The sequence below is a fragment of the Rhinatrema bivittatum genome, chromosome 3 (genome assembly GCF_901001135.1).
Source record: "Rhinatrema bivittatum chromosome 3, aRhiBiv1.1, whole genome shotgun sequence".
NCBI lineage: Eukaryota > Metazoa > Chordata > Amphibia > Gymnophiona > Rhinatrematidae > Rhinatrema > Rhinatrema bivittatum.
Genome location: NC_042617.1, coordinates 142922779 through 142937617, shown reverse-complemented (window position 1 = coordinate 142937617; position 14839 = coordinate 142922779). Strand labels below are relative to the sequence as shown.

Below are 14839 nucleotides of genomic sequence, written 5' to 3'. Positions count from 1 at the left end.
CTAGTTAATGCTTGAAGCCAGCATTAGTAGCATGGGGTCTATTTAATGTATAGGTACTTGCCAGTTACTTGTGACTTGAATTGGCCACTGTTGGAAACAGGATACTGACCCAGTATGGCATGTCTTGTGTTCTTATATACAGACAAATCAGTATTCTATAAATATTATCATATTAATCCTCCATTACTCAAGATAAGACAAGCCCTTCCCCCACCTACCCTTTCCCCAGAAATCTGAACTGATAACTCTGGCAAAACCTGGCAGAGCCCATCAAAAAAAAAATCTAAAATTAAAAACAAGAAAGAAGCAGGCAAAAATAAAATATTTGTCAGCTGTCCTGGGGAGCCAAAACTGACCAGGGTAACACTGAAAAACTCCAGAGCTTATTAAATAAAAAAAAAATAAAATTGCACCATCAGAAAAAAAAAGCAGTTAGTCACATAAATAAAAGATCACATAGTTGGAATAGTACTTGTAGGCACTGCCAAGCTGCTGAACATTGGGGTGCAGCACATCCCTGCACCTTCAATATAAACAGTATGCTGGAAGTATTGAAAATAATCACAAAAAATCTAGCAAGAGAGTCATTTGGTTGAAAATCAGTGCAAATCATTGTAGAGTGAGCTATCCCAAAAAAAAAAAAAACCACAGCATAATGAAATACAAATCAAATGGCAGAACTCCTCAAAATATATACCATAGTGCAAGATATCAGTGAGTCACTTAACAGAAGTCTCAAATGTAACCCCTTTTTTTGGAAGATTTTTGATCCTAAGGGCACATAACTAATTTATTTCTTCGGGGCTGTTCCTACTAGCCATTTCATCTCATGCTGACTCTTAATCCCTGGGGAGGACTCTTTTTATGGGGGAAACTCTCACTTATGGCCCAGACGTTGAGAAAAGGTCGCCAGTGTGCCTCCCAAGAGTGAGAGGCTATAATAACTCAGACAGGACCAGGTCTGGGTGTTAAAGTTTACTGATTAATACTCTTAAATTAAAGTCCATTATCCAGAAGTGTGAATTTACATCTGACTGATGGTACAGGTATAATTCTGGGTAGGTAGGTGTCTGTTTTACCTGACCTCTGGGTAGAGCCCATGGTGATCTTTTAATTGTACAAACTCTCCCAGTGGCTGTGTGGGAATCCTAGTAGAAGTGTACCTAACTTTACTGAAAAATCCTACCTTCAGACATCATCTTCTCAGATACCCAGCCCATCCTCATCCTTTGATGGTAGAGATCTGGACGGGGTCTCCTGCTCTTACTCTTCCTTCTTTAAAGATTCTTTTATCCTTATTCTCTGATCTTTCTGGGGAATTTCTCTTGGAGAAAAGTTAGCTCTGCAATCCTGGTGACGAAGGGGGATCCAAAAACCTCCCAAGTCTAAAAAATACTTTAAAGCTTAAACTGGATATCTCTTCTGATTTCACTGTCTCTCGCAGCAGGATCCATCACTGGTGCTTACCCACCTAGGGTTTAGAATGGGCTCACAGGCTTTTGGTCCCCTGATGAGAGCCCTTTTTCCTCCTAAAAGGTATCAGGCTTAAAAGTCTATCTCTATGTAAATTATAAGAAGGTCCCTCAGGCAGGGAGTGCACTGGGAGGTGTCACTTCTAAAATAAACTCATTTGGGTGAAGCTGGGAGGCCCCAACAGAGTGTGGAAAAAATACATCTTTACTCCTTGACTGCTTCCTCAAACTGAAACCACGGTGTCTTAAAATATCTGGGCTAAATAGTCTTCATGTATCCAATACAGACTGTCCAGGTGGGAGGGACTGAGGGGTATGGATGGCTCCTTATAAAGTGTGTTCTAATACAGGGACAGTGACATCTGGTGCCAGACCAGGAGGATCTGCCACACAAACAAAAGCATTTTTCCAAAAAGATAAAAGAAAAGAAAATACTAGTCCTACCAGCAACTGCTGTCTTTGTCCTGCTCCTCTGCTGTAGCACTCTAACTAATGAGAATCTACAATATAAATGGGCTCTACTGCGCATGCGCGGGCGAGAGAGCACGTCGGTCAGAGGCATTCTCTACTGCCACAGTACACAGGGAGGGAGGTATGGAGAGAGGCAGGTCCCCGTAGCGGCGCCCCTCGCCCTCTGCATCTCACAGGTTCAACAGGGTACAGCCGGCCCTGTAGAAGAAAACAAGAGGGAGTGGAGGAGGGCTGAGGGAGAGGGAAGGGGTTGCGGATGAGGTGAGAGGGAGAGGGAAGGGAAGATGAGAGGGGATGGAAGGAAAAGGGAAGAGGATATGAGTGAGCAAGTGGAAAGGATAAGAAGTTGTGGAGAACAGAGCGGCTCCCACCGACGTGCCGGTCTGACCGATGGAATCTCTCCCGTTTTAACGGGCTTAACGGCTTGTTTTCTATATTTCTTCCACTGTATCAAAGAAATGGATTAGACCTCCCCTTCAGTCGGCATATAGTAGGCCCCTCAACCAGAGAGGTTGTTTTGGCATCTTAAAACCCTGCCTTTTGTTTCTGTAAAGTAGGCAAGAAGTTTTGAAAGAAAAATATCTCTTGATTATTATAAGTAATTTCATTTTTCATTCTTGCCTTCTCCATAAGGTGTGCTTTATCTGCACACCTGTGGAATTTGATGATCACAGCCCTCAGTCTTCCACCCGAAGCCGGAAAAGGTGCCAGAGCACGATGCGCCTACTCAGTTTTCACGAGGCTTCTTTTAGTCTCCAGGCCCAGCACCTCCGACAGCCATTTTGAAATAAAAGGTTACTAGATCCCTTCTTCCACAGGAGTGGTAAGAATCTTCTCTAACTCCTCCACTTTATCTGCAGTTTCTGCAGCAGAAGCAGTATTCACTTGTATGGAGTAGACTAATTGTGCCATCTTCTTCATTACACCCCCCCCCCCCAACTTTGAATTAACGTTAGATGTTAATTTCTCAGAAAAATGACCAAACATATTCTGCAGGGTTTTTGTGGTGTGCAAGGGTGTTGCTGGTACTTGGCCATTCCTGCCCTGAACCAGAGTTCTCAGTCTGGCTCACCTTTTCTGCCACTGATATTTTGTTCGGGCTCTGCAACTTGTTGGATTGTCCAGCTCAAAGTGCCAGGACAGACTTTTTAGACATGACCTTCTCCAAAAGAAATTCTGATTCTAGCATGGAAAGGATAATTTAAGAATAGAAGATGCTGGGTTGAGGAAGTTGAGCTGATCTGCCTCTTTCCTTCAGCTAGTCCTCACACGACCCATTTATTTTTATTTTGTTAAAATATTTGTAGGCAGCTAACAACTGAACAGTCATAAAAAAAAATGATTCAAACAAAAAACAAACGGACCTACAAGATGCTGCAATCCACCAGTTTCTGATGTAATGCACAGCCTATAAAGACAACTGTACCTGCTCAACAAAAGGTATCAAAAGGAAAAATAAATTGACCCTTTGCTATCCTCCTCTGCCTTTCAGTCCTCCCCCTTCTAATGGACAAATGCAGTAACAGTTATCTGGGGGAAACACTCTTAATCCTTTTTCTCATCCCTTTCCTCCTTTCTAATAGGTACATATAGTTCCTCAGGGTTTCCAAAGTCATTTTAAAGTCCAAAGGCCTCTTTAAATAGGTGAATCTTCAGCTGCTTTTTGATGGTAGCAAAATTAGGGTCCTTTTGAAGTATCTCGGAAGAACATACCAAAGCTGGGGTCTAGTTGTTTTTTTTTTTAATGGTACTTGGTAAGACTGACTAAGCACGCAGGAGGACATGGAGGGACTGCAGGGGACGGGATTAGAAGGCTGCAAGGTAGGATAGTGAGGTGGCATTGAGGAATGGGGATTAAAGCATCAGATCCAAGGTTGGGGCAGTGCAGCATGGTCTGTAGCCAAGGACAAAAAAAACCCCCAAAATCCATTGTTGAAGACTTTCAGTGACTGTTATTTGTCCAGTGAAAGCACTGAACAAGAACTTGATGTACGTCTACTTCCTAGCTGTTAGGATAATTGAAGAGGATACAGCAAGATTTGTTTATAGAACAGAATGTTTCCATAGGAGTTGGCAAGCTCACCTTTCTACATCCGTTGATTATATTTGTCATATGGGTGGGGCTGGGAATGATTCAATAATATTATTTCCTATAGCTTGCTTCACTACCAAGAAAATGTTTCACATTGGAAAGAAAAATTCCATTTAAATAACATATAAGAGCTATTTTAAAAAATTAATTACATTTTTAAAAATGTGTAAAAAATTCCTATCTTCTGCCTGCTGTATATTACAACTGACTAGAAGTTTGAAGCTTTCTATAGGGAGCAGAAAGGCAACGAAGCACAGGTCGATTATTTAATTGAAAATACCATTTTTTTTAATCAAAAGGTGCTATAAATATTCCTGCGTAGAGATGTTATTGACTTTTGAAAATAACTTTTTCTGGCACATTGAACTGCTGTTTCACTGTACATTTGGCTCTGTTCCCTTTCTGCTATGCTTAATTACTTATATGAGGATCCATGGAGCCTTTCTAATTGTGTTTCTCCTTACAAAGTTTTTCTACTGCTTAGAGCTGGTGCTGCTCCCAATTTTAAAGAGATTTTCTGGAAGTATTTCTGAAATGGCTAATATAATATCAGCCCTTCATGCACTTAAAATGTATGCTTCTAGTGGAAAGTGATCTACCATGTTAACATTAAGGGTTCTATGCAACATTTCTTTTTTTTTTTAATGTATTTTAGTTTGTCTTTCTTCATTCACACACACTATCCTCGAAGTAAGTTACAATAAAAAACATATAACATAGCTACTATAAAATCCTCAATAAAAAAATAACAAACATCTCAACAGGCAGACAATATACTGGTAATAGTACCCAACAAATTGCACCTGTCGCCCCCAGGTATGCTTTCAGTATTTCATATGCCCTACTTTATTTCTATTATCATTCTAGCTACCTACAGCTATAACCCTCCCACAACAACCCACCCAAGTGGGATCAATCTCCTATTCCCCTATTTTCTTTTGGAATCCATATTTACTTGTAGAATCTTTTTTTTTTTTCACAATGAAGAGATCAGATGCTAATGCGTTTAGGGCCTATGTACTAAAAAGCATGCCAAAATCAAAGATTTAATACACAATGGAGGTAATTTTCAAAGGAGTTACACACATAAATGTAACATACTTTCGTAGCAATTTTCAAAAGCCATTTACTCAAGCAAAGTGCATTTACTTGAGTAAAACCCAGTTTTTCGCATGTAAATAATTTTTAAAATCAGGCCCTTATTTTTCAGTGCATGCTGTACATGAGAATTTAGCGCCTGGTGTATCAAGTTAGTGATTATTCGGAGCACACATTCAAAGGACTGCATTTCATTTATTTGGGGGTTGGGGTTTTTTTGCCTGTCCCTTTGCAGAAAGCATCTAATACAAGGTACAGAACGATTAATAAAATGCATTACACTTAACAATAAAAAATGAGATATTCCACAACCACAGAATGTATACCCCCATCCCAACCTCACAAAATCACCCTTATTCCTACCTAAAATTTCCTACCACTCTAATAAATGCTCTCTAACAAATCCCTTCCAACAAGACCCCCACAACTTAAAAAATTTGTCTCCCAGGACCAGTAACTTTCAAACAGCCATGCGAGCATATATGTACGTGCGTATGCTGGCTCGCGCGAATGGACGTGGCCATTTTATAATATATGTGCGAATATGCCCATATGGTATAAAAGCGGCAGTACGCACAATTTTATATGAACGTGCACATGTGCCATCAAATGCCGGCTCTACCACTTTAAGTGAGGGGATTTTATTACATACATACGCCAACGCAGTTACCAGTTTCCCCAGTCCGTTCCTAGTTCGCCCAGGTAAAGGCTAGGACTTCCTAAGCCCCCTAATTAACCTGCCTCCCATTTAGCCCACAACCCTTCAACCCTCACTAACTAGCCTCGTTTTTTTTTTTTTTGTATTATAATAGTTATACGTTATCCATAGCAGAAGTAAAGATATGTGGATAGGGGCCCCAGCGCTTGCTTCTAGGTATAAATAGCTAGGCACTGTTTTAACGCTAAAATCCGCATATGTCCACACACTGCCCTGTTTTTGCAAAACAAAAACATTTGTGCACGTACAAGCGCGTTTTTAAAAAGCCACCCAGCGTGTACTGGCCCAAGAGGCACACACATCTCCTCGCTGTGGCACGCACTGAGCTCTTAGAGATACTAAGGGGTAAATTTTATTTGACTCACAATTTGACTCAGTTTAAGGCCAAGAACCACTCATCTATGACAGGAACAGGCAGGTTTTCAATTTATGTCCAAGGGGGGATTTTTCAAAAGGATTTACATGCATAAACCACGGTTTTGTGCATATAAATGGCCTGTACGTGGCACTACGGCAGGCTGTTGCTGTTGGCTGTGCCACTTCGCAGTGATTTTAGCGATGCAGAAAGCTATCGCTTCAGGCTACTGAAAAAGGATTTAGACAAAGACTTTGACTAACTTCATCAAGAAAAGACTGTCCACGTATTGGTTTTGAATGATACTCACTGTTAAAGAAGTTGGCGGCTCTCTAGAGGCACCATTTTTAAAGGGAATTCCTTCGATTGTAAAGAGTACCAGACGGAAATGACGTGATGTGACGTCACTGGCAGTAAAAAAAAAATATTTTGTGTATGAAAAAAGAACAACTATATCATATTAGGGAGAACCACTCTATTTTGTCATTGAGACCTAACGGTTCAAGAGTATTCAGTCGGTGAATCCGTGCATGTCCGAAAAAATCTATGTAGGGCAATGCGGCACGTGAAAGGGTCGTGTGTATTTGTGGGAACAAAAGAAAGGCCCCGATTTAATACTTGCTCTTCTTCGGGGGTAAGTATATAGCTGGATAAATTGATTATGGCTGATTCAGATGGGACTGTGACCGCGTGAAAGGTTTGTGCCACTGAGTGTCATCTTCGTGGCTTTGGTATTGTTCTTGGTTCCATTTTTGGCCTTACAGGCAGTTTTTTTTGTTCCATGTAAACCGGTTTGATTTGTATCTAATGCAAGAAGATCGGTATATAAAAACTAAAAATAAATAAATAAATAACTTGTTTGTTTTTTCTTTCCGTATGAACGTAGTGGTTTGGAGTTTTAACGTCTGCGTTCTAAAAAAGTATTCTGGGGTCCGCGTTCTTGATGCTCGTCCTATCCACTGGAAGAGTCGTCAGAGCCTGAGAAGGCAACTTTCTTTGGTTTCTGAATTTCTTGATCTTTTTTGTCTTTTTTATTAAGCCAGGAATATATATTTCCATCAGCGTAGTCATTCTTGTCTCTATTGAATTTGGTGATTTTATTGCGTTTGATGTCTGCTTTAAACTTCTCCATAGAAGACTGTAGTTGTTCTAATGAGTTCTGAACGGTGTCAATTATTGTATTTTGCTTGTATTCATCCTCTATAACCATGATCTCTGCTTGTATTTCTTCTGTGGTGGTTTTAGTGTTTTCAATAATGAGCAGCATAAGGTCCAAAGAGCACTTATTAAGAATTGCTGCCCATTTAGAAAGAAAATCTGCTCTATCTGTGAACATGAGCGGATCTTTATTTATTCTGAGCCCTCTGGGTATAAGTTGCTGTTTTATGTATTCAATTAGAGTGACACCATGAAGTTCAGCTCTAATGCGTCTTTTATGTAGTTTAGTAAGATCTCCGAGGAGTGTTATTTGGACCTTATGCTGCTCATTACTGAATACACTAAAACCACCACAGAAGAAATACAAGCAGAGATCGTGGTTATAGAGGATGAATACAAGCAAAATACAATAATTAACACCGTTCAGAACTCATTTTTTTGGACATGCACGGATTCACCGACTGAATATTCTTGAACTGTTAGGTCTCAATGACAAAATAGAGTGGCTCTCCCTAATATGATATAGTTGTTCTTTTTTCATACACAAAAATTTTTTTTTACTGCCAGTGACGTCACATCACGTCATTTCTGTCTGGCACTCTTTACAATCAAAGGAATTCCCTTTAAAAATGGCGCCTCTTTCAGCGTTCTCGTGCCAATTAAAGGTACAGCCGCCAACTTCTTTAACAGTGAGTATCATTCAAAACCAATACGTGGATAGTCTTTTCTTGATGAACAGTTAGTCAAAGTCTTTGTCTAAATACTTTTTCAGTAGCCTGAAGCGATAGCTTTCTGCATCGCTTTCTGCATCGCTAAAAGCACTGCGAAGCGGCACAGCCAGCAGCGACAGCCTGCCGTAGTGCCGCAGTGTTTCAGCTCCGAAACATCTTGATGTTGGCTTTACTATTTACAGCAATAAGATAAGTGCGATAGCGTGAGCTAATTCAAGGCTTCAACAAATTTTTTCCAGTGGACTCTAATAAGTGTGATTTTATCACACTATACAGACAAGTGCAACTATAATCAAGTTACCTAATGATTAAAAAGCCTAACAATTTTACAGGCTCACTGGCACGGTAGCCATTAAACAAATGGTATCGTATGAAGGTAAACTTGAGTTGTCCCATATAGCAAGGTAAACTTGAGTTATCCCATATAGCAAGTCTATGTATATTATGTGATTTTTATATTTGGGTCTTTTGTTAAGCACCAAAGATAATCCGGCATCCAAAACAACACCAATGCTATTGACTCCATCCTTAGCTTCCATAGCAATGTTCTGGAGCATAATCACCAGTTATGGGCCCAAGCCTTCTCCCCTATGGACTTATCTGGGTTCACTCTCAACCTAAGTCCACATTACCAGTTCGAGATTTGCTGTAAACACAGGTTGAGACATACCATGGCTTCCTGACGATTAGCCCACGAATGAGACAAGAAGCTGAGTAGTAGCAATGATGTGAAACTGAATGCCAGCTGCAGCAAAATATTTTATTTATTTATTTAACAACCCACACTCTCCAATGTTCGGGGTAGGTTACAACGTTACTAGCATAAAAGCAAGTATTCACATGCACATCTATATAAATCAAACAACAAAGAGACTTGAAAAAAAAAGCAGAAATCTTATGATGTTGTGATCAGATTATTAAATAAGTTTCGCTAGCTGCTCTAGATACAAATTAATTAGTAATGGAGACAAAAGTGATGCCTAGGGTATGCCGTAGGGTTGATCAGGTAACTTGATGACAGATTTATCCAATGATTATACTGTTTTCAATCCAACAGAAAGGAAGCAAACCTCTTTGATGCCAAGCTCTACTGTATTAGCTTATAGTCTACAATATCAAAAGCTAAACTCAAATCAAGAAGTATCGCTGTTGCCTCAAGATCCTTGGCCAGATCCAGGTGAAGCTCATTCAGCCTGGCTGCCAGAAGGGGCTCAGTACTATAAAAGTTTCTGAAACCCAGCTGGTGGGCATCAAAGATCTCGTTCTCTGTGTTATCTACAATCTTCTAGATTTATAAAGAACACTGTTTTTTTTCAGTGATCTTTACCAAATATGGAAGGTTTGATACCAAATGGTAACTAGCCAGATTTTTCCTGGTGAATTCAAATTTTTAAAAAAGAGACCTAACAGCTACAGTCTTAAGCAACTGGAGACAACTTCTCCTGGAATGAATATTTTATAATGGAACAAAAGGAACTTAAACACTTTGTTAACTCTTTCTAAACCAGAGGGACAGGAGTCATTACATGAAATAATAGGACAAAGTGACAATAAAATCTTATCTATTTCCTCTAATCCACTCTCCCTAAAGCACTACAACTGTGGTTCAGTATTTATGCTCTGACAACACTGGAGCTCCATGTTAACTGCCACTTGGTCTATGTCCTTATGGATAGACATCCTCTTATTCACAAAATGATGTACCAACACATCACAATCTAAATTACAAGTCTCCAAATCAGAAGATTTACCAAACAGCTTACTCAGCTTATTCACTACTCTAAACATTTCTTTTGGGCAATTACCCTCCAGAATTTGCCTAGAGTAGTATTTATGCTTAGCCTTTATAAGGGCAGGCTGTACATTCTTTGACTTATCTTATAACTGGCTGTCCTCTATACTACACATTTTATGCCGTTTTTGTTCCTTACAACAAGCCATTTATTTAAGTTCACTTGTGAACCAGAGTGCAGATTTATTCTGTTTAACCACTTGTATTCTCTTTGGAGCCAGTAAGTCAACTGCTGCTCTTACCCACGTGTTCCATAAATCTATTTGATCCTTATAGCTTGTATTTTAGATTTAATTCAGATATTTGCCTTTCCAAATCCAAGCTCAAGATGACTTACAGTCAGAGTGGATATTCAGCTTTGTGTACTATGGATATTATACATATTCCCCAAACTAACCAACCAAACGTTAATGTGCCAGTTAGCCCGGGGGAACTCTCCCCACGCCCTGCCATGGAGCCACACCCTGATTCAATAACCATAAACCTCCAGGCATGCAGCTGTCCCCCCAACCCCTCCATCCCAAATATCCTGTACACACCTTCAGCCATAGTATCTGCTCTTGCCTCCTGTTGGCTTGGCTCCAGCACTTATCATGAATGGCACCAGTTGGCGGTGTTACACATTATTATCCACGTGCGAGTTGTTATACAATGCCCAGCATCATTTTGAATTCAATTCCCATTGGCAACAAGGTACACTATGACTGACCTTCATACTTGGGCATACTGGGGTGAATTTTAAAAGGGTGGTGCGCGCCAAAACCGAGAGACAAGTGAGTATGTCCGGCTGAGGTGTGCCGAGTGAAATTTAAAAGTCGCCCATGTATGTGCATGTCTCCTGGTACTTGCACAAGTGAGAGAGTACAAAAAAGGGGCAGGGCGAGGGCATGGTCTAGGCAGGGCAAAGGCATTCCTAGACTTTAACATGGAATGTGTGTGTAAGTATTTACACGCACAAGTGTGCACTGGAGTCCTCCGCCACATAACTTTACTACTGCTGTGGATGATGTGTAAGTAATAAAATAAACAATTCTAGGCTAGTCAGATGGGTTTTAAGGGTTGGGGCTAACATGGGGGAAGGGAGATTATTAAACTAGGGGAGTTGAGAAGTCCTGTCCCTTAACTGAGCAAACTGGAAATGAACTGGGTAAATTGCCTATGGCGTCAGCATGCGACCCTTATAAAATTCCCCCACTTACACTGTAGAGGCGGCATTTGTGCGCACATGCGTGCATGCATATAAAATTGTGCACACATGTATGCACGTACATCCTATTTTATATCATACGTACATATATGCACGTATGTTATAAAATGGCCACGTCCTTTGGCGCGAGCCGGCATATGCACACGTACATGTGCGCCTGCTCGGCTGTTTCAAAGTTACCGTCACTGTGTAGTGCTGCCACAACTGTGCCTTTTCATGGCACTGGAACCAGCAAGAGATGAGAGGCAATCCTCCTGCTGAGTGGCCTGGAAGGGTTTGGGAGAAGATATGGCGAGGTGATTATTGGATCAAAGCTATAGTATTGGGGGTCCATTTGGGACACTGGGCTGAGTGTGTGTTTGGGTTGGGGAGAGTTCTAGTGCTGTGCTCAGATGGGAGTGAGAGGGGAAAGATGAACCTTGGTGATGCCTCCCCTCCTTGGTTAAGTGCTGCTATTGTCGATTGATCTATCAAGTTGGGTCAGTGTACTAGCGCTTAGATACTTAACTGTAGCTGTGGCGCATCACTTAATTATTACACACCAACAGCACATGTTAAATTTAAGGCTTGCTAGCATGGATTTAGTACATTTTATGTTAATAACTAATTAGGTCACAAGCATGCTTTTTGCACATGTGGACATGCTTATGTTTTAATGTGCTTGCCTGTGTGCTAAAAACTGCCAGGTAGCCCTTGCAGAAGGATCTTTGTAAACAGCTTGATTTTGAACATGTGCCATAAATGTTGAGTTCTAATAATGTGTCTAAAATTATATTCTTCCCAATCTGGAACAACTGGATCAAAATATTAACTCAAATAAATTCCTTAGACATAACAGGCAAACAGCATTTAAAACCTGCTTATATAATAAGCCTGAAAAACAGAGCTCTCACTATTTAAATCCAGTACCCAGATTTAGAGGAATGCCTGCAAAAAAAAAAATAGTTTTTTTCTGAAAGATCTTCAGATCCGCCTTCTCCCAAAGCTCAACAGGCAGCATAGCTGCCTTAATTATATACTTTTGATGAAATTAAATTATTAAATATATAGGCACACACACATATATCTATGTATACATGTGCAAATGTGCATTCATATCTTTAAAAATTCTTGAAAAGGGTATTTGGTGCGATTAAGTGAAAGATATCTTTTGTTGAAATGCATTAGTGGAAGAGATCTTTTTTAGGATGGTGGCAGTGGAAAAAATGTTGATATTTTTGGCCAGAAAAGGAAGAATTGGCAGCTGCAATGTGTGTGTGTGGTGCATGTGTATATAGGTGTGTTTGACTGTATAATGGGTGAACCCTCCTTATTTCTCCAAGCACCATACCACTGGAACTGCTTTCCCCTCCCCCTTTTTCTTTCCGTTGTCGGAGGAAGTACAAGAAGCTAGGATAAAAAAAGATTTGTAGCCTGTTTCCTCACAATGTGACTAACCCTGCTTAGCGATTTTCTGTCCACACCTTTTCCACTAACATCAGACTGGTTTTGTCCTCGACTAGCTCATTGACACAATCGCCTCTGAGATCGGAGAGCTGAAGCAAGAGATGGTGCAAACAGACCTCATCCTGGAAAATGAATCCGGCTCCTCTGGGGATCGAAGGTGATTAAAAAGATTCTGTGATCTATTGCCAGACAGCAGGAAACAGTAAGATCGTTTTCACTTACGGTTTATTCAGGCTTCAAGGCGTATATGTTTATTACTCTCACAGACCTCAAGTTTAGCTCTGCGAGTGCAAAGGGTTTTTGATATGAACAGGTCGGTCATGATAAAGGAGTTGCAGGTGGCAGGGGTTCCTACTGGTTAAATTGTGAGAATTGATTTGTTTCAGCTTTGCAGCCTCAGTCATCCAATAACAAATAGCTTGAGAGCCCACAGAGAAGAGATGCAGAGGGTTAAATACTGTTGATAGGATAAGAAGCAACTCTGGAATAATGTTACTTTCCCGACATGATTGCTCCGGGGGTAAAATGTGCCTTTGGCTCCCAGCACTATTCTGAAGCTTCAGTAAAACATTCACACACTCTCTGCAGGATGGAATCATCAGATGCACAGTACCAGTAATTACTCGAAAAAAAACCAAAAAAAACATATAATCAAACCTGAACTGAGATTAAGCTTACAAAACTCTTGTGACATGGAAGAACACGGATGCTGAGGGGACTATAGAAGAGCAGATTGTGGTTTATTGGGTCTAGGCAAGCAAATCAAATGACCCCAACAAATTGAAGTCTTAAATAAAATACAGATTGTATATGAGCTGCCAGTAACTAATATGCAAGCTTCCCACTAGCCCTTTTGGGGGATTGAGTGGGCCCAACAGTTTCCTCCTGCTCCTTTGGGCTTCCAGCTCTGTTGGAACCAAGACTGGGATTTGGTGCCATGAGTCCTAACTTACAACTACTTCGGGGATCCCCCTCCCAACTTACCCAGCCCTATCATCGCAGGAACAGTCCTCAGTCAGGGGCCATGCATCAGGGCTCCTCCTGCAACCCTGCAAGTCACTAAGTGGGCCCTAAATTCAATCACCGAGTGTCACAGTTGTACAATGATTGGAATGCCCTAGCCCAGGATGACCTGAATGCCGCCTCTGCAGCACCCCTGGCTGGGCTGGGGAATGGGAGACCTGACCCAGGGATTGTACATGGCACTGAACCACCAGGCTGACTCCTTAATAATAATAAAGTAGACAAACAATGCTGGAGACATGCAATATTCATTTACATAATGGGCATTTTATTTATTTATTTTATTTGTTTATTTATTTTGCTCTATCTTAATAACCCAGGGCAAGTTACAGGTAATCCATTCAATATAAAATCAAATAGAGTTCCAAAATATTCCATATAAAAAAACAACATAAATTTGAGCCTGCTTGACAGGATTTTACTGTATAAGCAGTAGATTGTAAAGCTTTCTCTGTTTAGAAATAGATTAATCAGCAGAAGAAATCACTAACGGTATCTGTGTTCATAAAGTAACTTGAGCACGCTCTTCATTATCATCATTTATCATCTTGATTTGTTTCAAGCTTTTACAGACAAATGAACAAATTGAGTGACAGTTTATCGAAGTATAAACAATGAGAATGGAACTACCACCATAACAGAGCTAAGGTTTACAACTTTCTATCTTTACTTTGCAGGCTGTGAAATTAGTGCAGTTTTCTATGCCTCTTATGCATTTAAACCAAGGTGGAAAAGGCTGTCTCAGATCCTTGAATTTATCACTTGAGGAAAGATGAGGTGCATTGCTTTTATGCGCTCCTTGGGAGAGTTTCTCCAAATGGGCTTGCTTTGTGCATACCATGAACCGAACAGTCTTGCTTTATCTCTGCGGAAACGCCGTATCTGTGCAACATACACTTATTCTAGTCCATACACTGAATTGAGGGTAAAGGAGATAAGTTAGAGGAAACTGATTGTATTGCCTAGGGACATGGCTGTTTCATGTGCGTAAATAGAGTTTCCTTTTCTTCCAAACAGGAAGGTGGGGGGGGGGGGAGGGGAGAGAGAAAGGCCATACTGTCATTTTAACATTCCTATTCATGGAAACTAAATGTGCTTCCCCTTCCACCCAAGATAATTATTGCTGGATTCCTAGATGTAAAAAGAAAAACTTGTGCAGTATATTAAATGGCGCTATCGCAGGGGGCAGACAGTGGGTTTGATTTATTGAGATTTGTCTCCCATTCTCTTATAAGAAAGATATTGGGCAAATCAGGCCCAGTGATACCCAGCCTTT

At 40.5% G+C, this 14839-nt stretch overlaps 1 protein-coding gene across 3 annotated transcripts in view; it reads left to right on the top strand.

Moving 5' to 3' along the window:
- Window positions 1-14839, top strand: part of RIN2 (Ras and Rab interactor 2) — a 321661-nt gene that overhangs the window by 223240 nt on the left and 83582 nt on the right. For all 3 annotated transcript variants that reach the window (XM_029593769.1, XM_029593771.1, XM_029593770.1), the window contains exon 3: window positions 12597-12697. In XM_029593769.1, the coding sequence (XP_029449629.1) occupies window positions 12597-12697 (101 nt within the window). The remainder of the gene's footprint in view (window positions 1-12596; window positions 12698-14839) is intronic.